The following is a 24,974-nucleotide window of genomic DNA, read 5'->3' as shown; positions in this document are numbered from 1 at the left end:
GCCAGAAATGTGTATATATATTTTCCTATATTTCATGTTTTTTGTCTCCCTAAAACGAAAAATGGTCTTTGATTGAACGTACTGACAAGAGACACCTACAAACATACTATGAACCCAAAACATGTATGCAGTTATAAATACAAGAATTTCAAAGCATAAGGCCCCCCCTGAAAAACTATACAACAAATTACACACATCTCAGTTGCATGTCACCAACTAATAGTAAGGACCATCCTATAGGCTATCTCACTGTCCCCCTACCCTTTTGTACATATCACATGAGCTGAGCTCTTAGATTTGTCTATTGGACGGAATATAGGCCTAACTACAAAGACAAGCGATTACTCTGTTTAGTTAGGGACAGTGGTGGAATGAAACCAAGTCCATTTACTCAAGTACTGGACTTAATTTGAATTTTTAGGTATTTTATACTTCATAATTTCCATGTTATGCCACTTTATAGTTCTACTTTCCTACATTTTGGAAGCCAATATTCTACTTTTTACTCCACTACATGTATTTGACAACCTTAGTTACTTTGATTCAGATTATTAATACAAAACATAAATCAACTAATGAAGTATTATGCATTATTAGGATTAAGCTACCCTGCAGTATATAAAAATGTAAAGAGAATTAGTCCCACCTACTGCAACATTGATGTTTACACATTAATGCATCACCAATTATAATCCAATGTTATAACATAAATCTACTATACTGAAATGGGCCATGCTGAGTAATGATTACTTTTACTTTTGGTAATTTAAGTATATTTTGGTGCTAATACATAGGGTACTTTTACTAAAAGATCTGAGTACTTCTTCCACCACTTGGTGGGTGTAGCATACTACTTGATATCTACATACGAAGAAATAGCCATCTCATGTTATTCATTTATAAAGCTGTTGAAGCTTCCACACATCTCTTCTCTCATTTAAATCTACAGTACCCGATCCAGTAACTACTTAACCTTATACATCCCCCAGGTACACACTAATGTTGGCTGAACTGGTTTCAGGTTCTTTATGCACCTTTTAAATGCATTGAAGTGCCCTCAAACTAGAGTCTTGCGTTCCCCTTGGAGATTTTCAAAGCTTTATTATCTGTTTTTAATTCCTTTTTATTGTGTAGTTTAGTTGTCTCTGTTTTGCTGATTGTGTTCTTGTGAATGTTTCTTGTTCTCAGGTCTCTCTCTCAGGAAAAGAGATCTTAATCTTGATGACACTGCCTGATTAAATAAAGGTTAAAGGGACTGTATGTATCTTTTTACGCGTATAAATAGTTTTTTGTGTGAACAGGTTGTAATCTAAAAAACGAGACCTTCTGCGACTTTCTAGGTTTCCTTTATCAGCCTGCAGACTTAGAAATGGAGTCCACTAATGCCAACAAACTACCAGCCCCCACCGCAACTCAGACTCCAACACAATCTCCACGGAAGCACAAAATAAAACAAGGTTATATTTCTAGTGAAACCTGTCTTGCAAAACAGGAATGTGACCAACGTCAGACGTGTGTGTCGGTAGAGCGAGCACAAGCGCGAGCAACAGGACGCTATCGTTGATTTAAAGGTCCCATATTGTAAAAAGTGACATTTTCATGGCATTTATATCATAAAGCAGGTTTAAGTTCTATATAAATACTGTGAAAGTATCAAAACGCTTAATCCACAGAGAAACATACACAGTCCGTATTCAGAAACTGAGCTTTTGAAACAAGCCGTCAGGTTTTCTGTCCATTTGTGATGTCACAAATCTACAATATTTAGACCATTTCAAAGTTTTAAACGTAAACATTCTAAATGGGTCCTGGGTCTAAAAATTTCCTTTTACACTTTATGTAAATAACATCAGCTGACAGGACGTAAACATTGACCCAAGCTGTTGCCGAGCAAACGCAATTCTGTTGCAATTCTGTTGCAATTCTGTTGCAATTCTGTCAAAATGCGCTAAAACGGAGCATTTCAGACAGAGGGGTAAATACAGGTATATTCAAGCAGACAGCATGAGGAAAATAAATTTTTTTTTTAAACATTAAAGTATGTAAACATGTTCTAGTACAGCTGTTCTCAACCCCACTGGTGGGCCTCAGAGCGCCACCTAGTGGGTTGCGGAGTTACTGACAAATGGTTGGCAGGTTTTAACACTAGAGGAAGGATACAGGAATGATATGAAACTAAAAATCCTAAGGAATCTATTGGTCCCAACCATGCCATGCTAGCTTTTCAGGAAGGAGGCTGAATTACACTTCAAAGTTACGCTAAATTTTGGCGAGGAAAAACTCTTGTCCATTTTCAAAGGGGTCCCTTGACCTCTGACCTCAAGATATGTGAATGAAAATAGGTTCTATGGGTACTCACGAGTCTCCCCTTTACAGACATATGTGTCGCAGATGCAGTGACATAAAATGGAGCGTTTTGTTTTTAACAAAAAGTGATGTTTGAGACAACCCTGCACCAGTAAAAGCTCCAAAGCATGTGGTGAGGAAATATGACCCTGAATAGTTTGGATTCATAATGTCAGGCAGTGATGGGTGAGGGTAAGCTGAATATTTATGTGGGTCATTACACCGGATAGTGATATATTTATAGCCCAGTTTGTCATTTATTTGGGAAGGTGGTCCTTGGAATTATTTTACCAATCAGACGTGGGCCTCAAGTTTCAAAAGGTTGAGAACCCCTGTTCTAGTATAAAACCAAAATACAAGTAAGAACCTGAAAATGAGCATGATATGGGACCTTTAATGGCTACAGGTGTCACTGTTAACAAGCAATTTCTGATTCTTACATAAATAAATAAATAAAATAAGGTTATTAATATCATCATTATGGTAGGCTACTTTAGTAATTAAACATAAGCCACCGAATCGACTGTATGTGTTGTTGCCAGCAGGTCTGACTGTCGGTGTTAGGAAATAACGAGGCGGCCATGAAGGCAGCACAGGCGCACATAATGCTCCCCTTCTCTTCAGCACCGAGCAGCAGCAGCAGCAGCAGCAGGCCAGCCTGCAGAGCTTCTTCTTCCGGAGGCGGATAATCCCCATCTCTCTACATCTCTACCATCTCTACTATCTCTACACGCAGTCCTAATGCAATCAGGAAGGAATCGCTGCAGCTCACCTCAAGGAAACACGTTTCGGACGAGGATTGGAGATGTATATTTATTGTGTAAATAAATAACACAACCTGCCAGTGATAATAAACCTGATCCTCTCTATCATGTGACAGCTGCTGTGCGCATTTCATCTTAGTTTTGGAGAGAAAACTACTGAAAGAAAAACATCCTGCTTTTTTTTAAAATTTTGTCTCAGCAGCAGCAACCATGGTGGCATACAATCTGGTTTTAACTTTTCTCATCGCAGCTCTTTGGAGGGTCAGTGGAGAACCACAAACTCCTTCATCACCCGCGACGCAGTTAAATTCAACATCATCCTCATCATCCTCATCGTCCGTCGTCAGTGGAAATGAGCTGACACATAATGTCACAGAGGGATCCCGGATTTCATCTCTAATGACGCATCTTCCAACCCTGAAAAACATTGTTATCTTCATCTGCGTGTTAACAGCTGCTCTCATCACATGCCTAGTCATCAAAGTGGTCAGGTAAGGAGGTCAAAAGGTTTAATATATATTATAATGAAAGGTTTCTCTTATATTTATTATATTATAATGCCTATAATAAGCTGCCATGCACAGTGTGATCATGGTAGAATGGATTGATTAGGAGCGTGTGGTTGTGCCTGGTTTCTGGGCCTATTAATAATCCTCCTAAGCAACCAGATGGTGCTTTATGGAGGCTATTTACTGTCCTTATGTGTCGGAAACCTGTGTGCATTATATATTTTTACAGCTCTGATCATTTCATAGAATTTATTTAGGTCTACTGTAGTCATATTTCATATTAGAGCTGCACTTAATCATCAATTTCATTACAGATTCATCTTGTTGCTGTTAATCATTTTTAAAGTGTATAAAATATGCTTTAATACACACACATTTTAAACATGAGTTTTCAAAGCTAACTGGGAGACTATTTTTTTTTTTTTACATTATAGGTATCATTAATATTCAAATTTAAATAAAGAAATGTAGCCTAGATTTTATTCACATGCACTGTATTCCTGGCAGTATGAGGAATTTGCATTTAGACTATACTATGCAGGGTTATTTAAAAGATACCTGAACAATTACACGATTAAATAACACGTGAAAAGAATTTAAAACTAATCTTTTGCTATTTTTTTGTCTATAAAATATCAGAAAATAGTGAAAATGGCCATCACAGGTTCCCAGAGCCCGATGTGGTGTCTTAATATTGCTTTAAAAAAGATATAAAACAGAAAAAAACAGAAAATATTCACATTTGAAAAGGTGTAAGTAGAGAATGTTTGATATTTCAGTTGATAAATCACACACGAACGCCATCAAATCAATATGTTTTCGAAGCTAACTGGGAGACTTTTTTTTTTTTTACAATATAGGCATCATTAATATTCAAATTTGAATAAAGAAATGTAGCCTAGTTTTTATTCACATGCACTGTACTTCATTGGCAGTATGAAGAATTTGCATTTAAGACTACTATGCAGGGTTATTTAAAAGATACCTGAACAATTACACGATTAAATAAGACGTGAAAAGAGTTTAAAACTAGAGAACATCTTGCAATTAATGATACTTTTCATCACAGATTAATCTGATGCTATTTTTTTTGTCTATAAAATATCAGAAAATAGTGAAAATGGCCATCACAAGTTCCCAGAGCCCAATGTGGGGTCTTCATATTGCTTTAAAAATATATAAAACAGAAAAAAAACAGAAAATAATCACATTTGAAAAGGTGTAACTAGAGAATGTTTGACATTTCATTTGATGAATCACACAATTTTCAATTAATGTCAGTCAAATAATAATTTCAGCACTATTTCATCAGAGGGAAGCATTAGTTTGAGCATCAATAGAAGTCAAAATGTTCCCACTTTAATCCTCATCCAGCTGGAAAAAAACTAGAATAGGTTTATAGCTGATGTTGTGGTTTAGGCAGTCAGCCTAAATGGTGAAATTGTTTTCTTGTGCTTGTGTCTCATGTTTTGGCAACGTTTTTTTCTTCGCCACAGATCTGGGAGACGAATCAGAAAAACGCGGAAATATGACATTATAACGACACCTGCTGAGCGCGTGGAGATGGCCCCTCTTAATGAGGAGAACGATGATGAAGATGACTCAACGCTGTTTGACGTCAAATACAGGTGTGTTGTGTTTGAACTGAAAATACTTCATGTTATTAAGGCAGGCCTAATCGAACTGAGAATGATCTACACATATGAGAGAAGTTAGGTCTATGATTCCCTCTGTGGATACTGTAACAGTGGAGATAATTATCACTGTAAAGTGGGATAAGGGAATGATAAACTAGCCCATGATTCACACTGTGGTCCTTTATTTCTGCATAAATGTATCTGTACTAAAGCTGTCAATCGATTAGAATCTTTAATCCCGATTAATCGCATGATTGTCCATAATAATCGCGATTAATCGCACATTTTTATCTGTTCAAAATGAACCTTAAAGAGAGATTTGTCAAGTATTTAATACGCGTATCAACATGGGAGTGGACAAATAAGCTTGCTTTATGCAAATGTATGTATATATTTATAAGTGGAAAACAATTAACAACACAAAACAATGACAGATATTTTCCAGAAACCCTCACAGGTACTGCATTTAGCATAAAAAAATATGCTCAAATCATAACATGGCAAACTGCAGCCCAACAGGCAACAACAGCTGTCAGTGTGTCAGTGTGCTGACTTGACTATGACTTGCCCCAAACTGCATGTGATTATCATAAAGTGGGCATGTCTGTAAAGGGGAGACTCGTGGGTACCCAGAGAACCCATTTTCATTCACATATCTTGAGGTCAGAGGTCAAGAGACCCCTTTGAAAATGGCCATACCAGTTTTTCCTCACCAAAATTTAGCTTAAATTTGGAGCGTTATTTAGCCTCCTTCTTGTAAGGGTTTGACTCGATCAAACTGAACTTTAAAAGATTAGTGTATATTTAAAAAACTGTACCCTTTTAAAGTATTTTTGTACTTTTATATTGCCTGGTTTTCCTTGTCTTTTTCTCAATGCCTCTTATTATCTCACTTGATAGTTGCTACCATTGTAGTAATAAAACCTTGATTTCCCTATGTAAAGCTACTCCCAACTCTGTTTTGACTATTAAACGTTGCTGGGTGTCACCATGGTTTAGGCAAAGTTAGTCAGCCTGTGCTACTAAAACAGACATAGGAGTGTCTCACTGCTTTTACTAGACATCTATTGCACTTAATATTAAGCACACAAAGTCATGTGATGTAGTATAAAACCACACAGGCAGAATAAGAGCATCTAAGTATGGCTTTAAAACATGTATTTGCTCCTCTTGAAAAAAACACTATTTTAAAGGAACATTGTTTTAGTTGATCTGATGTTGATAGTAGGTTTCACCCTTCCGTCTTTTCCATTGTTCTTGAACACACAACCACTTCCTCAAAGGGAGATATGGCGTCCTGTTTACCTGACATTCCTGACTTCCAAGTTAGACCGGACTCTATTTCCTCCTAACATATTTCCCCCTCACCATATAGACAGTTAACACCAGATACAGTTCTGTCTAACTGAGTTTTCATGTTTCTTTTGCAGGTGAACCCCAGCATGGACATCAATATTTGATGTTGCCCGGGACAACTCAAGTGATTTGCTGTATTTTTTTGTGTTGTTCGAGTCTTATCAGATTACATGCTGCTTGTGCATGGCTTTTATCTGTGTCAAAAGGACTGGAGCCGCATGGATATCATTGTTTGCTGCTTTACTGACGCTTCTATCATGTGGCACAAATAACCTTTCTGATATTAATAAGATCAGGAGGCTTCTTGTTGTGACTTCTCCTCAAAGGTCATTCAGTAATCAGCCTGTTAGCGACTTGGAGTTCAAATAACGGTTTCTTTTTTTTACATTTTCTGACAGTAATTGTGATTTAATTTTACCTTTGAGCTTGAGAATGTTGGACTGAATAGGAGGAAGGAACCAATGGCTGCTTTGAAGCTATGATATACCCTTATTAAAACATCAGTTAATGCAGAAAATGTTAACAAATATTGTGCAGAAGATACTTTATTCAAATGTAAAAAAAAAAAAAAATTGCACACTCTGAAGAATCTATTGATATACAGTAGTAATTGATATTTTTAACTAAACTTTCATACCAAATATATTTCTATCTACTAACCACTTTATTGTGCATATATACTGTTTGTCCTTATATATGGAGTAAGCGTATATTTTTTTACTGTGTGTTGTTGTAGACGTTCCTGTTTTGCTGCTATCTCAGCTGAAGTTTTACGTTTTTCGAGGTTCAAATTTGATTAAAAGCTCAAATAATGTAGTCAGGGTATATTTGTAAGGTGTTTATTATGGAGTAACTCCATCTGCTCTGAATGTGAATGCTGTAATCTGTTGTGATCGGGTGTGTTCAATCATGTGACGATGTCTTTTTAATCAAGTAACCACTGAATGATATCAACAACAGTGTTTTAACATGTCCGACATGCCCCCAGTGTCTTATTTTCAATATTATGTCACCAAATAATGTCTAGAAATGATTCCCAAAAGCTGGCATATCTTGTTTGAGATAGTAGGTGTACAGCTAGTAAAGTATTATGGAAAGTCTCCCACAAACATTTCCATTAATGGCTCACTGACTCTTGTAATGTCTAACTTGAAAAGGAACATTTTTCCCCTGGTGAGTTGCTTCCCCCGGGCCATACAGAGCTCAAAACAGTCCTCAAATGATTTGGCCCATTAGATAGTTATTAAATTACTATTAAAACAATGAAAACCATTTGTTAAATTTGTTGCATCTTTAATTCAAATACACAATATTCAACCAGAAGTCTGATATAAAGTACGAAAAACAAACAGCAGAGAAGCTCACAAGCCTCCCTCGCCTCAGTCTGCGCCCTAAATGTAATTACAGTAAACTAGCAACATTGCAGAGTACACCTGGATTAGGTTTCTTGGAGGTGACCTTCTGTTTTAATCCAGACTGTTATTTGATAGTGCATCATGGCCTACAGCTGCATCTCCATCTCCATCCTTAGTTAACAGAAATGACTGCAATGCCCAACAAAAGAACGGTTCTCTTTGTTTTAAACAAAGTTATTGACATTCACAGAAGACTGGATACATTTATTGTCATTGTTGGATATAAAAGCGACATGGATCATGTGTGAATGTCTGATAAGGTTTTTGAATCATATATGAATCAACCATATTTTTGATATGTTTTCCATCAGACTATATGACCGCTGTTCATTTCAGTATTGTGTCATCTTTCACTGTATATGTGCAGAAAACTGCAGATCCACTTCTGTGCCTCTGCTGTTTGTCCCAGGAGAGTACATCACCCGTGTACAAGTTATCCTTTTCCAACGTCTTTGATTTTATCTTCAGTCATGCGTGAAATTGTGGAAAAACCCTGCTCATCTAAAGATGCTAATTCTGGACTTTTATTAGACCTGAATCATCAGCTGCAGACAGTTCCTGTTGTAAAATGAATCAAAGTCCCTGTGGTAGCTATTTGGAGCCTGTTGCTAATTTCCCTAATCCCACATTTAAACCAAAAAAAGTTAAATGTTTCAAACTGTTTTATTGAAAACAAGTCCCTGTTTGTGTTTTTTTGACACAGAGACGTTATGTGCACCCACGGCTGTTTCCTCGGTTTCCATTTCTTTGAAACACTACTGAAATAAAACTGCTTCCTTTGAAGTGTTAAATCGTTTTAAGGGAAAGGCTTGAAGTGTTCTTTTTTTTTTCTCCATTCTGATCTTTTGTGCTTTCTGCCACAAAAAAAAGTACATTCGCTTTGTCAGAACTGCACATTTATAGGGTCCTTGAGTCAGACTGAATATTTTCAGAACTAAAAAATGAAATATACTCAAGTTGTATGTTTCGAGACAAAACCAAACATGCAAAAGCTGACACATGTTGGCTGGAATTATATGGAACATACGGTATACATGACAAAAACTATACAGCACAATCCCCTCAGTTTCTCAGCTGAAGCTACAGGTCACTAGAAAGTTTAAACTCTAGCAAATTCCAGATTCTGGGTTAATTAATTTAACTGTGTTGCTCAGACGAGCTTTCACAAGTAAACCTTTCATTCTGCAGACTGCCGATGTCTCTAGTAAAACTTTCTTGTCTATTCTTAACTTTACTCGTGTCGTTAGCCTACGTGCAAGTCAACGGACGAATCCTGTCCAAACAACATGGACAAATCACATGGCTGGAAGCGCATGAGAGGCGACTTGTTTAGCTCTTGGAATAGCTTGAATACTTCCGCTAATTTTTATTAAAGGTCGCATTTTCGTTGTGGTGAAATACCCAAAGCGTTTGGGAAAAAGGTCAGCATCAAGACAACTCGTAAAAAAAAATAAAATCGCAACTGAACTTTGAGGCTTTTACTGAGGTGGAGCTTACAAGTACCAATATAATCTAAACTAGCATTAAACTGATGTATTGGTTTGACAAACCAGTCTGGTTTGGGTTTTTAGTTTCTTCCCTGACCACAATTACTTAACAAATCTAAAATAAAATATACTCTGGGTTTCAGAAGTGGGTGACACTATTAAGACAGTCATGTAACACATTTCCTGAACAGCTTTATTTCTGGGCATATGAAATGGTCTACTTTTAAATGGTCTAATTTATTGATTATAGGCACAAAATACTGGCAAAATCTACAAATATCTGTATCAACCTATATCGGGTAAATACTAACCCAAACACACTGTACAAGTATAATTCATACATCATTTAAAATGAATGAAGGCATACAAGTTATCAGCTCGTCCTCCTCTCAGTGTTACTGCACTGAAACTGTAACTAGGAATTTATTTAAAGCACATTCAGGGGCTCATGTCTTACAGCATTTTGTAAGAATATCACCAATACATTCATTTAAGAAAAAGCTCTTCTTACTATTATTACTACACAACTACTGTCTGACCTCACTACCAACATTTCCAGTGCAGAAACAGGGCTGGTGCTCTTTGTGAGAAAAGTTTACAGAGTGAGTTTACCGCCGGCTCAGACTATGCAAACATTCTTATGTGAACAGCCGGTACACTCCCTCTTTATCCTCACAGAATACAATTCAACGTGCTGCTGTTTCTCCGTTTGGCTCTCAAGGTAACCTTCTGTATCACATGGCAGCTCATGACTGGACTTTTGGGATTTTTTTTGCTTATGAATTACCTGTTTTTACACCAACGGCGGTACTTTATAAGAAGCTACAAAAGCATAAAATCTATCAGAGGAAAATTTGTTATCACAAGTTGAACGTCATATAAAAAAAACACGTGTTTCATCATAATTTTTTTCTTTCATCATCATTCTCCCTGATTATTAAGTGCTTCCATCTTGTGGCCCAAAAAGGGAAAATTAATTCAGCAGCTCTTAATGATGTTGACCTGCTGGGTAAATTACAACACACCCTTAATGGAGCCCTATCATATCATCAAGTAGGGAATTAATTGATGGTATCTCATGACAAATTTTGAAAACAAAAATATGTCCATAATTTATAACCATACTTGAAACCTGGATGGGCTTTTTAAAATGGTATGTTTAAGAAAAATAAAGGGCCAACAGATGGACATGACAGGACCTCCATGAGCAGTTCCAGCAGAAAAAAGGGTCTCATTATTTTAAAGGTTGCCATAGAAATCTCATTAAAAGGTAAAACACACCAGTGGAACAAGTCAGTAAAAGAGCTTGAAATAGAAAAAAAGTTCATTCCAATTACTGAAAATAAGTTAATTCAAGTTTCATAAAAGTTCGGTAGCAAGAAAAAACTGTTTGTACAGAGTCAAAGCGGTTTCCAAGGAGATCCTTCCTTACCGCTATTTGCTCTGGAGCTCCTTTTGTGGTCTCCTGTCTGCGTCACAGGTCCCAGTGTGGAGCCGGAGCGCCCCCTGTCTGTGCAACGCGCTCAGGGTCCTGAACTCCAGAGGCATGGTGTGAGGACTGGAGCTGGACGTGTACTCGTACTTTAGGGTGTCGTAGTAGTGGTATTTGACCGGTTTGCCCTGCGGGTCGAGTGGGAAGGGCCAGAAGCCGTAAAGATGGATCTCTTCACAGAAGCGAGTGGCCATCGTGTACATGAGGAGCCCGGTGGTCGGACGCTTGATGTGGACATGGTTGGTTAGCCAATACCTGTTGACAAAGACATACAGTGTGTGTGATAAACTGCATCCAATGGTTCGATAACTGTCATCTAGAAATACTGCAGAAGGGAGAATATGTTCAAGGTCTCCGAGCTCTTTTCTAGGTAGCACACTAAAGTCAGTATTCACTAGGAAGCAACACTTATCTCCTCTATAAGACCGTCCTCTCCTCTCTGGGATTTGATATTAATCCAGATATACAGCATGCCGGAGCACACAGACTGGAGCTGAATCCTAACAAGACACACTAAGTAAAAATTTAAAGCCTGCCGGATATGTTTCTCTGCTGCAGACCACCAAGCTGCTGCTGCTTCAAGGACCGTCTGCTCACAGATAATCAATAACTTATCTTTTTGTCTCTTCTTCTCAGTGGATGCACTGCAAAAAATGTCCCACTTAACAAGTCATTTAGTCTAGTGGTCTACTAATGCTGAAGCAGCTGGTCGATTAATTATATTGAAAGTCAATTTTGATAGAAAATGAATTGTTTAAGTCGTAAATATTCTCTGGTTCCAGCTTCTGAAATGTGAAGATTTGCTAGTTTTCTCTCTTTTGTAGCATTATAAAATGAATATTTGGGTTTTGCACTGTTGATTGGACAAAATAAGCAATCAGAAGATGCCATTTTTAGGGTCTAGGAAATCACATTTTGACAATAGCGCTTCTGAAAAAATATCTAATTGCGAATATTTTGACTGATATTGCACTTGTGATATGATTTGCGATATTAGAGTGTTCGATCATTTTCACATCATAATTCTCATTTTCATTGACAAACATATTCAGATGATTATGGTGTGATTTTGGTGCGGATCTGTACCAAACAAAGATTTGTCAAGTTTGTAGAGTATGATGTGATATTCAACGACACACATTTCGCCTCTAACAAAAATCATCCTGCGATTTGAAAATTCATTAGCCCATATTGCGTTTTCGATAAAGTTTTGATTAATTGTGCTGTCCTAATAGACAATAATGCAGGATGTCCACCTCTCCACCTGGCTTAATCTTTGCTCAGGTGCTGGAAGCATCAATGAGTCCAAACTGATGGAGCAGATAGCCGCACACTTACTGCATAGATTAAGTGTGCGGATATCTTTTCCATCAGTACAGATTGACAATAAAAGAATTGTTTCTTCTCAGCCCTATGCTGAACACACTAAAACAAAATCATTCCACACATTTCCTGGCCCAAGAGTCTAGTACAGCCATCTGCACGGGAAACAAATTATTTCTATTTGTCTAGTTTCCAGAGAAAGGCATGATGCAATGATGAAAAAAAATAGATTGATCTCACCACATTGGCAGAGATGTTTCTTAAAAATAACTCTTGAATGTTTCATTACTTGTTCAGGTGGATATGTGGTGGTTCAGAAGCAGCATGTTAAACAGAACTGCACACGCTAGCGCTGCTCTGCACAATTGTATTCCTCTACTTCTTCTACGTGACCTAGGAGCTCCGATAATAGACAGTGAGTTGCCGCATGCCGCCCTCAGGAGCAGCTCCAGGGACAGGTGGTCAGACGTTCAATCGCCCCAACTTCATTTTCCTTTCCAGTCACTCGCCCATTCCTCCAGCCTCGAGGCTGTTGCTGCCTCCTCTGGCTGCGTGCACGCTGTGGTTCGTGCGGAAGGTCGTGTTGAGATGCAGAGGTTGTACTATTTAAAGCAGCTCGTGTGCCGTGAAGGGCAAACTCCAGAGGGCAGGTTTACAGTCCAACCAAACACTACAGCAGGTGATCAGCATTTTAACAAGCAAGAGGAGAGACGGCCTAATTAACAGTGAAATGGTCTGATGTAGCATTTGGTTGGAGTGAATATGAGCGGATCCTTTGTCCTCCACTGCACATGATGGGGAATTAAAGTTCAGTGTTACTGAGAAAAGAACAAGGTCAGGTGGAGCATTTATCAGACAGCACTATAAAGAGGGGAAAAAGGCATGCGTTTCATCTACAAGACGATTTCAGGTGAATTATTTTCTCTTGTAAAACACGGATCAAACAGACTGTTAACTACAAAAGTAATGGCCCAGTTCTACCCCTTTCACAATTAGGGTGTTAGTTGGGGCATACTAAATGGCGTAATGTGGTCACTGACCAGCGGTGGCTGTTAGGCTTTTAGCAAAGCAGGAAAGATCCCGAGCAGAGTCTGGTCGTGATGAGAGAGAGAAGCAAGGACAACTACAAAAAATGCACAGAGGGATTTTATAACAGCCTGAAGGCTAAGGAGGCTGTATTTAACAGATCTGCAAAAACATTTCCTCAAAAAAGATCCAGTTCTAAATCAACACAAATAATAAGGATTAACTAAATATATAAGTCCTGTTATGCTACTTACTTATTATCTGTGCTATTCCTGAGCCACTGTCAAATACAATATCTAAATAACACAATTTGGAGCTCACAAGTAAGCAGTATTTTTGGACATAATTTGAACAAACGGCAAATTAATCTCTTCATGAAGCATTTTCATAAATGTTGGCAGTAAATCAGTGTTTAAATCAATGCACAAAAGCTGAGAATGAACACCGAGTGGTCAGTGTCAGAAGAAGTGAGCTTCAATTAAAGGAATAGCTTGACATTTGGGGAAATGTGCTTATTTGATTTCTTGCAGAGAGTTAACTGAGAGGATCGATAACCAAGAACAACAGTTTATCCGCACTTCTATGTAGTGTTACTGCTGGTTGCCTGGTAACCTCACAGTGACGACAAGACTCCGGGAAGTCAGTGCTGTTGATCACCAAGAAATAGTCAAAGCATGGGACTCCCCGTAAAAGCACAGCTTTTGTTTTTAGCCGGGCTCGCGGCTCTAAAGGAGGAAATATCAATCACTGTGTTGGTCGGTCTGTCCACCACGTTGGTCCAGACTGAAATATCTAAAAAAATATTGGATGAACTGGAATGAAATTCATTCACGGTCCCCAGCAGATGAATCTTACTGACTTTTGTGATCCCCTGACTTTTCCCACATGGTCACATGGCTTGGTCACGGGGTAACAACCGTCACGGTGTCGTCACGGCCTGCTAACTCCGCCTCCCGACCCTCGGTCCAGCCTCGATCTGGGTCTCATTCACATGAACGGAGGAAGGGAAATAACTCTGGATTCGGCTATTAGTGAATTTTACAACTTTTAGGACCTAATGATTTAAATAATAGCTATTGATTTAAATGAGGGCCATTGAAGTGTTCGTAAAGTGTTTGTGGGAAGTTGATTTACCTAAAAAAAAAAAAAAATCCTCTGAATTACAGACGTCTATTTCCCAATATAAATCTATGGGAAAAAGTATTTTTGGGCCCAATGGCATCACGTGACAGACACGGAAGTTGTAGTATCGCCGTTTGGCCACTACGAAAGTTGGGATCCACGACCAGCGCTCTTCCTGGGGGGCTTGGTTCAGCCTCACAAAGCTGCTAGTGTGGTTGTAAACTCTTGGTCTTGTAACATTTCTGCTTGTGTGCAGATTAAGATTAGGTAAAGTGAGTAGGATTTGGTGACATCTGGTGGTGTGGTTGCAGATTGCAACCGACTGAGTAACCCTCCACTCACTCCTCCCTTTCCAAGACTGCGGTAACGTGAGCCGCCGAGTGCAAAACCGTGGTAACGCCGTCCTTACCATAATAACACTACTTTAGGAAAAGTCAGATAGCCACTGGCGGTACCACGGTTTTGCACACTGCGGCTCACGTTTCCGCAGTTTCACAAGAGTGTAACGTAAAAACGTTTTACGTTACACAAGAGTGTAACGTAAAAACATGAAAGTCTCTCTCTAGAGCCAGTGTTTGGTTTGTCCGTCCTGGGCTACAGCAGAAACATGACAGAGCAACATGGCGGACTACATGAAGAGGACTTGCTCCCTATGTAGATATGAAGGGCTCATTCTAAGCTAATGAAAACATGATTCTTAGTTTCAGGTGATTAAACACTAATGAAAACATAGTTATGAATATTACACATTAAAATAAAATATTGAATAATATATTAATATACACTGTTCCTTTAAACATAGAAACAATGTGATAACTAGAGAGCATTAGAGATGTTGGTAGACATGTTTTTGAACTTTCAACTGATCTAGCTTCCCCCCCGTTTCCAGTCTTTACACTAAGCTAACCATCTCCTGGCTCCTGCTTCTTACTTAACAGACAAATGAGAGAGCAGTATTGACCTTCACATCTAACTCGCCGCAAGAAAGCAAATAGGTGCTGTTCCCAAAATGATTGATGAATGACAAATAAATCATAAAATAGACTGATATGTCTTCTTGAACTGTGGCTGCGTTCCAAATGACATTTACTTTTAGTATATACTCCAGCTGTCCTTACAAAGTACATTCTGATAACCAGAAAAGCATGCTGGCTTGCATACTGCAACATGCGACAGGATGTAGTATGTGTATAATGGTGTTTTTGACATACTAAATCTTTTTCTGGCGTACTAAATAGTAGGGAGGTTCGGGTGTTGGAATGCACAGACTCAAACTCAGAATCAAACACACAAAAGAGAGATTTCACACTTGATCTAGACAGATTCGGTGGAACGACTCCAGGTGCACACCGAGCGAAGAGAGACGGAGTAGCTTTAATGCTCGGTTTAAAAATAGCTGCAGATTAGAGCCAGACGACCCCTTCATTATGCTGCTCACAGGTGTTCTTAACCAGGAGCAGTACTGAGCGGCATCTTACCCTCTGACAGCGTGGAGAAGGCGCAGCGACGGGAAGGCGGTGCGTACGTCCACGGTGTGCAGCAGGATGAGACGAAGGGCCCACTCCACACGCTCCTCTCCACCCTTGGCCATAAAGGCCGGGATCCACAGCACGCTGCCGCTGAGGCTTTGGAGCCGCTGCAGGAAGCGATCCCTCCACTCCTCGCTGACCAGGTCCTGGAAGGCCCGCTGCACCACCGAAGGGTTCATGGTCACCAAGTTGGTCCGCCGCCCCACGTCCTGAGAGTACTCCTCCACGGGTGCCAGGTTACACCTTAGAACAAGCAAACTACACGTCAATTTCCTTTACTATGTTGTTTCTCTTGTCTTTTAAATCTGAACCTCTTTACCGTCAACGTCTGCAAACACGAAGCAAAGTTTCTCAATGAAGTGTACGACCATGATGCGAAACCAACACAGCTTCATCTAATGAAAGTTCTTTGGAGGGGACAAGTCTATCGTATAGTTAACAGTGCTAATTCTACCACAAGTTTCCCTTTCAGTTCAGATTCAGTGACTGATAAAGCTACGACATAGCTGTGTAAATCACAAGTTTCGATTCTTTGGACAACAATACGATATTTGTTGATATTACAAAGTCTGCCACGATACAATTTCGATTTGATTCATTTCAGGGGCCTGCGATCGATATGAGATGATCGATATGAGATGATATATTATGTCCATTTGACACAATCAGTTAAATTTATATCACATCACAACCCTAATTAAAATATGATTTGACAATTTTATTACTGAGCTCTTCCAGACATTTGAATGAAAAAAATATATTCTTTTTAATAAAAATAATAAATATAAATTGGGAATTTCATAATAAAGGTATTTTAAAGATGACGTACGCATCAATATTTTCACTTTGCATCGTTGATATTGGATCGTTGATCATTGAATCGATATATCGGTCGTTACACCCCATCCCATATGGAGTGAGCATTTTCTTCTTACATTTTCCTTTGTATTAACACACACGCGCTGAGACAGAGCCTGAAATGTCTCTGTGTGTAGTGAGCTGTTGTTAATTATTTAATGAAATTTAAAAAAACTCAGAAGAATTCAGAAAATTCAACAGACTTTTGATTTCAGAAACTGAGTATAAAGACAGCGAGTGGAGCTTGTTGCCTCATTTGGTTTGACAAATTAAAAGGGAAAACTTTAATAAATGAGTGGAGAAACATTAATGCAGATGTAATTAATGCAGGACGTGAGGGGTCACTGAATGCTTTGATAAATATGACAATGTGTATGCAGTTCACGTACTGTGGTCTTCACCGTGAGCTTACACTAAACGAAAGCCCCAAAATCTACACTTCAATCACACATGCCCTTAAAGCTGCAGTTGGTAACTTTGAGCAAATATGATAAGTTATTTTTTAAAACGATCACTATATCCTGACAGTAGTGCATGAGACAGATAATCTGTGAAAAAAATCTTGTCACTCTGCCTCCTGTGCTCCTGATGACATTTGTAAGATTTCACAGCGCTGAAGGAAAACAACCAATCAGAGCCGAGCAGTCTGTACGGCAGCTGTCAATCACTGCTCGCTAAACTGTCAAACTCAGATCAAACGGTCAAACTAGGCAGCGCTGATCAAATATGAATCAAGATTCGGTTACTATAATGCCTATTTCTCACCTCAAATATTTTCAGAAACATATTTTAGTGACTGTTTAGCAGTAAAATCAGAAAGTTTGTGTCTCGGCCGGTGGGCGGGAGGACACAGATGAACATGTTTTTTTTCCACAGATTATCTGTCTCATGCACTACGATCAGAATATAGTGACCATTTTATAAAAATAACTTTTTATCATATTTGCTCAACAACTGCAGCTTTAATGAAATTTGAATGATGATGTAAACCAGCGTTATTGTGACAGGTATTTAATTTTCATGAGCAAATTTAAGTGACTAAAGCTGCCTGCCACTCTGCAGTAATTAACTTCAGATATATACCTTTTCAAAGATCTTCCAGCATCTCATACTAACACACTTGTATTTTGCTTTTCCCTTCAATTTACCATCCATCTGTTCATGTCCTCAAGCTAGTCAAACTGTTTGCCTGACACAATCGTCTACCAGGAGTGAAATAGAGCAGAAATATAAGTGAAATTCAGCAGAAAAGCAGGATGGCAGTTTATTTATTGCCGTTAACCTCGGCCTCCGAGTAAATACCAGAAAACACAAAGCCGGTAATTATCTGCTTCACAGTGAAGCATCTCTATTCTCTGCAGCGTGGCAGCAAAACAAACCAGGAGTGCTGATTATTAATAACCTAACATATTCTAATTTACACATACACTTGTGGCTGCTGTCCAGTGAAAACCACGCATCTCCAGAACATCAACATTTCAGCTTTGTGATAATTAATTTTATTCAGTCAAGTTTCATCAGAAAAATTCGGTAACACCGCACAAGGCCCCCTTGAGCGCCGGTATGAAACGCACCGGGTGTTCCATTAACTATAATGTAAACCTATCCACAGCAACAGTAACTCCTCCGAGAGAGTGCACCGGGAGTGTGGTGGTCGGTGTTACCAGTTTTACACGGTGTTCGAGCATACACTGATTACATTATTTGCCCACCGCAGCCACCGTTGTCTTGCTTTTTTTTTAAAATAAAACCCATTTAGTTAATTTTCACAAATCAACACCGTGTTATCAATACAAAGTCAGAAGGCGGACGCTACAAACTGAAAGAGAAAGTGTCTTCTCCGTACGGACTCTCAGCAGAGTAGCAGGAGTCAGATTTCACAAACACGGGACGAGGGAGAGTTGACAGACGATGGCGGAGGATTTGGTGTCAAAGTGAAAAGCAAAATCGCCTATTTGGCAATATTTCAGATTTAAACCCAATGCTATAAGGTTATATGTTAGGTATAATGTTAATGATGTAATTGCCGTGCGGAGAACGGACCGTTCATAGCTGGTGTGCGCGGCGCAGCAGTGCCGGGTGGAAACCTGCAGCCCCGCAGCGAAAGCTGGACCGGGGGGGACAGCCATCTGACATTAAAGATCAAAGTAAGCACTCTCCAGATATTCAGCGACATCTTTTGCTGTAAATATCCAGTGTTATCGGTAACACCGGTGTTGTCACAAGTTTATTAACCGGTGGGGGAAATTTCCTCACCGTCACATCCCTACCGTGCGATAAGTTTCACTTTTATGTTACAATCAGCAATTTGTTTGTGTCTCGTCTTCACAACGTTCACTTTCAGGGAGTAGATTTAAGCCCAACCATGTAGTTCTTTCTTAAACCTAACTATAGCGGGTTTGATGCCAAAAATAAAGTGACGCCAAAGGGGAGTGACGAAGTGCCTCGTATGTGACGAGTTGGGATGAGAATGTGTTGACTATGACAGCTGATGTACAGTTGCTTCAAAGCAGTGAGACAAATGTGCACCATCAACTCACTAATTTATCTTTGTAAGTTTCAATAAATTGCTCAAGTGCACCAAATTATTCCGTTTGTTTCTTATCACAACGCCGAGCTGAAATAATCTATAACCCAAAATACTGAACCATCCCACTTTGTGGAGACCCAGCATAGGGCAGATATCTATATTTAGCCGAGGCATTATCTCTCTATCTGATACGTGAATGCCAGAGCAAATTCCTCAGCTTCTCAAAATGCCACATTCCCTGTTGTCTGCCTTCAGCCAACCATTACCGCCGCGGCCCGGCGTTATTATCATGCTGCTGCCGTGGTCTGGACATCGTGACCTCTCATCGTCAGCATAACATCGCAGCACTTAGAGAAGACAAAACGTGCAGACAACAGAATCAATTTCAGAATAAAAAAGGGGACGCATGAGGACTTTGAGGCCTATTGAGCCATCGATCAATCAGCTCAATGAGGCGCTACGGCAGACGGCTACTTCCTGCTCCATTTATGCAACAACATTAAAGTAATTGATTTATTAGAGGATGTTTTTCACAGTAGATACCTCTTTTGTTAAGATTGTTCTGCTCTACACAGAATCCCGAGCCAGAATACTTGTTGTTTTGCATCTTCCATTATAATATAACCCTAGACAGATTTACTTTCTTCCAATGACAAGCATGAATAGTGATAAATAACCCACTCAGCGACTCCTTAAACACAACACAGAGCCGGGTGATGGCTTCACAAACACAACTCTGTGGTAAATGAGAGCAGGACCCCTGAGAGCGACGGGGTTTTTCTTTGAAAAGCCCCATGTCTTTCTGCAGGATGTAAAGGCCTTTTCAAAATGTCAGTATAAATGTATAATCATGCATTTAATTGCTCTCAGTCCGGCAGCTCATTTCCAGCTTTAAATCATTAAAAAGCTTTGACAGCTTTTTCAAAAGTGCAATTAATATATTTCCAGTTGTGTGAGCACCAACGCTAAACCTGAATTAAACCGAGAACTGGAGAAAGTGATTATCATTCCAATGTGAATTATGCTCTCAGTAAAGTGAGATAAACCTAAAACTGAAACTAATGTGCCAATCCATTTCAATTACGGGACAACTCTGACTCTCATGTTTTATGATTTATTCCAAGTGGAAGACTTCCAAACCTGAAATCACTTTTTTTTGTGAAGAGGGAAAAAAAAAATACCTGATAACAAAGTCGTGAGAGTCGATGTCGGGTCCACAGCTGCTGTTCAGCAGGATCCCAGAGTTCCCCACAATGGCGCAGCGCCTGTGATGCTGGTTCTTCATGGGGGATACGGTTGGCAGAAGACGGTAGAGATTTTCTGAGATGTTTGTGGTGCTGTGGCGATCAAACACATAGTGGATGATATCTCCTGGCTTCAGCGTGCCCTTCAGAATAGAGATGTCTCTCTCCGGATCCAGAAACCGCAGAATATTCTTTCTGTGAAAAGGAGAAAAATAATACACGCTGGTTATGAAAGCCTCCGCTCGGTCGGGTGTGAAAACTGTGTTGATATAAGAAAGAGATGAGTGTGCCTGATGAGGTTGGAGAGGGTCTTGTTGAAGGTCCAGCTGTTTGTCGAGAGCTTGACGGTGTTGTTGTAGCTCGAGCCGAGATGATTCACGTCTTTGCTAGATCTCGTCAAAGCAGTCGGATGTGCTGCAGCTTTTCTAAATGAGAACGGAAAGTCATGTTATTAACACACTATTAAAGATCAATAAGAAACAACAGCCTCGTTATTTGTGCATGTATTGTGTGAATTTATCCCTCTTTTTCCCCTCCTAATTTAAGGGTTATTTTTCCTATCTAAGAACAGAGGGTGTCGTATGTTGTACAGAAGATTAGAAATCCCTCTGAGACTAATTTGTGATTTTGGTTTATACAAACAGTGGTGGAATGTAACACTTGTTGCTGCAAATGTTTTCTTAAGTAACTAAAGCTTTACTCTTTTATGCTACATTAATTATATTTTTACTGCACTACAACTGTGCACTACTAACTACATTGTACAGTAAGATTTTACATAAAGATCATATAATATATATTAATTATATTGATATAGCTTTTTATTGAGCCATCTATTTATCTCATTCCTCTTTCTCATTTAATTTGTACAATACTGTTAGAGATACTGTCACTTACTTTTACATGCAATCCTCAATTTCACATGTATATAGTACTCTATTTTTGTTTTATTTCTCACAACTTATTTTCACTTTATCTTATCATTGTCTTATTAATGTTATCCGATCTTATTATTGTCATTTTACCTTAACTGATGCCACTATTGCTTTTACTGCTTTCTCATCCTACACATTTCAATGCACCGTTGACCCTGTGTTAACCTACGTATGACAAATAAAAAACTGAAAGGCAGCTTACTGCATAAGGAGTACTTTTGGTGCTTAAAATACATTTTAGCAACAATACTTTATGTACCTTATTATGCAGGATATTTACTTGTAATGGAGTATTTTTTACATAGAGGTATTATTTCTCCAACACTGTATATGAACAAAATTAATATATTTATTTAGCTATCCATTTATATTGTTGCATTCTCATAACCTATATATCTCATTCTATTTGTACAATACTGTTGGAGTTACTGTCACTGTATATAGTACTCTATTTTTGTTTTATTTATCACTTTTGTTCTTACAACTTATCACTTTATCTTATCATTTTATCTTATTAATGTTATTCTATCTTATTCTATCTATTTTATCTTACGTGACTATTGCTGTTATTGCTGAGCTGACCTGTTCTCTCATCCTATACATGTCATTGCACCGTTGACCCTGTGTTAACCTGCATATGACAAATAAAACTGAAACAGATATAACATGGGGGCAGTGCCCTTTCGATACTTTAAATACATTTTAGCGACAATACTTATGTACATTATTATGCAGGACTTTTACATGTAATGGGGTATTCCTACTTCATCAAAGGGTCTGAATACTTTCTCCACCGCTGTATATGAACAACATTGACTTGGCTCCAATGAGTCTTAAATGCAATAAAGTTGATGTTATTTGAAACACAGCATTTTTTAATTCAGCAGATATGTATGGCAGATGTTTTTCGCTATCACACGGATACCACCACCACATTGATGGGTATTTATAGCAGCTGCCTTCTCGCTGTAAAAAGTAATGAGACGCTCGCTGTGAATGACTCACTGTCAAGACTGCAACGGAATCAAATGACCAATGCCAACTATAAAAATTATATAGGAAGAGCAGTGAGCTCATCACTGGTGGTCTACAGCAATACGTATATGTATATCGGATGTATATGTATATGTGCGTGTGTGTGTGTGCGTGGAGATAATTGGATTTCAGACCTGTGCGGTTTAGGGATGAGCCGGTGCAAGTTCTTCCTCTTTGAATGTCCGGTATTTCTAGAAGGAAATAAAGATTTAGATTGAATTATGAATCATGAAACCTTGGTTGATAATGGACTGATGCTTCCTGTAATCATATCCTGTAACGATAATCCACCCACGGTATTCAATACCAGGCGTGTATACTTCCGTCTTTTAAGACGAGAGAATAAAGGTGCAAAGCGTGCACCAAGGCGTTTTTAAAGCAATCCACTGTGGACCCATTTGCTGATGTAATGAGGAGAAATGTGGCCTTAATGGAGCCCCATTATACTGAAAGGAGGTTTTCTATTCTCAGGGAAGTGAGCAATCTGTTTTACAGGGGTGTTGAAGACGCCAGCCAATATGCATTTACAGTAAACACACTGTATGTGCATTCATATCGGCCTGTTTTGCAATCATGACCTTGGTCACATGTGGTAAAAATCGTGACACGCTTTGTCTTAAAAAGGAGCGAGAAACAGAAGAGCGACTTCTCTGACAGACAGGTGGGCCCGTTCGTCTCACTCGTTTTACAACGCTGGTGGTGGCTTTAAATATATTGTTGGGATTGTGTTAAGCTGCGTTTATGCAGGAGTTGAATTGGTTCTGGTTCCTCTTCCACGGCGAACCACAAACCAATATGACCTCATTACAACGTGAGCCACAGCCGGGTAATTGCATTCAAAACAAAATGTGAATGCTGAAGGGGAAATGTGAGGATCCAAAAAAGCTTTTTTTTGTGCAATTCAGGTAGGTAGCACACACAGCACATCTTTTAGAGCAGTGATGATAATGATGAGAGGAAGAAGAAGAAGGATGTTCATGTTGCACTGGTGAGGTCTGGTTTGGTTTTGTGTGTGTGTGTGTGTGACAGAAGTATTTTTGGTGCTAAATTGAGAATGCATTTTCTTGCGGGTCAAATGCAAGTGGGGCAGGGAAGAATTTCTGCTGCACTGCTCAACATTTCAAAGTCTGAAAATGGAAAAGAAAAAGAAAGAGGGGTTTGTTTCCAATCTGTTGTCCCCCCACCACCCCTCTCTCTCTCTCTCTTTCTCTCCCCCACACACACACACACACACACATCCTCCACATGCACACACAGACTCTCTTATAGTGTAAATGTATCCCATCCTGCATGCAGGCTGCTGCAAGACAAATAGCCTAATCCTTGGAGACCCTTGGCAGGCTGCTGTCGGGAACAGCTGCTACTGCTGCACCCAAGTGTTACAAATGTAGAAACAAATCTTAAATACTACACATTCAACTTCCACTCAACTCATTTATTTCACTCATTTATTCTTTTTTTTTTTCTCCCTCATCCCACCAACACCAACACCACCTCCACCACTTCACAGATCCAGTCCTGTGAGAGGAAATAAACCTGCTGGACAAGAGGAAACAATGGACACACACACAATGCAATGCATGCATGGGGGGGGGGGGAATAAGCAAATGGGCTACTTACGCAGTTTCTTTCTCCACTTCTGCAATATCATCTATGATCAAAAGCACAACGAGCAGCGTTACAAAGCCGAACAACAGCGTGCGCAATACCAGCGGCATGGCTGAGGAAGAGGAGGAGGAAGAGGAGAGGAGGAGGAGGAGGCTGCAGCCAGGAGTCCCTCCTTCCAGCTAACACTGGCTCACATTAACCTTCTTGTGTTTCTTCATTTTACACATCGAGAAAAATCCTGCTCGGCCGTCTGTCTCTCTCCCATTGTTCTTATTATCGGACACTCCCAGCAGGCTGTGCGGTTCTTCTCTTCTCTTCTCTCTTTCAGATGCTCATTTCCTGCTGTGTGTGTGTGTTGTGTGTTGTGTGTGTTTCGATGCTGCTGCTGCTTGTTTCTCCACCGGTGCCTCCTCTATTCCCCAGTCAAACTTTGAAAGCGTGCACCTCCACAGCTTGCCTGCCTGCCATGGGAGCAGAGAGAGAGATGGAGAGAGACCACATGCAGCCTTAAAGGCGCAGTTACTACATCTTTTACCCACCACCCTCCTCCTCCAGGTGCTCACTATAACACCGCAGTACAGGTGCATCAGGAGGCAGGTTTTGCACAAATGAACAGCTGCTTTCCACTTGAAAAGATCACATATATACCCTGAGAAATGAATACACACACCTTTCTGAAGATTTGGCAACCTTATTTAACCTATATGGATTCCTATATTTTACATTTGATATAACAAAATTGTCAGACTTGATACATC

The 24,974-nt window shown here is 39.3% G+C and overlaps 2 protein-coding genes across 2 annotated transcripts; one reads left to right on the top strand and one right to left on the bottom strand.

Annotated features, from left to right (window-relative positions):
* Positions 1–2,903: 2,903 nt before the first annotated feature.
* fam174b (family with sequence similarity 174 member B) lies at positions 2,904–8,822 on the top strand. Its single transcript, XM_074633005.1, has 3 exons — positions 2,904–3,601; positions 5,116–5,247; positions 6,687–8,822. Exons 1-3 carry the CDS (start codon positions 3,321–3,323, stop codon positions 6,688–6,690), a joined length of 417 nt encoding a protein of 138 aa, XP_074489106.1. The 5' UTR covers positions 2,904–3,320; the 3' UTR covers positions 6,691–8,822.
* Positions 6,990–24,745, bottom strand: st8sia2 (ST8 alpha-N-acetyl-neuraminide alpha-2,8-sialyltransferase 2). Its single transcript, XM_074633004.1, has 6 exons — positions 24,229–24,745; positions 22,743–22,799; positions 20,929–21,063; positions 20,576–20,833; positions 15,956–16,249; positions 6,990–11,261 (listed from the first exon to the last, which is right to left on the bottom strand). Exons 1-6 carry the CDS (start codon positions 24,324–24,326, stop codon positions 10,949–10,951), a joined length of 1,155 nt encoding a protein of 384 aa, XP_074489105.1. The 5' UTR covers positions 24,327–24,745; the 3' UTR covers positions 6,990–10,948.
* Positions 24,746–24,974: the final 229 nt, after the last annotated feature.

Source organism: Sebastes fasciatus, chromosome 4 (assembly GCF_043250625.1).
Source record: "Sebastes fasciatus isolate fSebFas1 chromosome 4, fSebFas1.pri, whole genome shotgun sequence".
NCBI classification, from domain to species: Eukaryota; Metazoa; Chordata; class Actinopteri; order Perciformes; family Sebastidae; genus Sebastes; species Sebastes fasciatus.
Note: the sequence above shows the minus strand (reverse complement) of the source record. Positions and strands in the feature narration are given on the sequence as shown.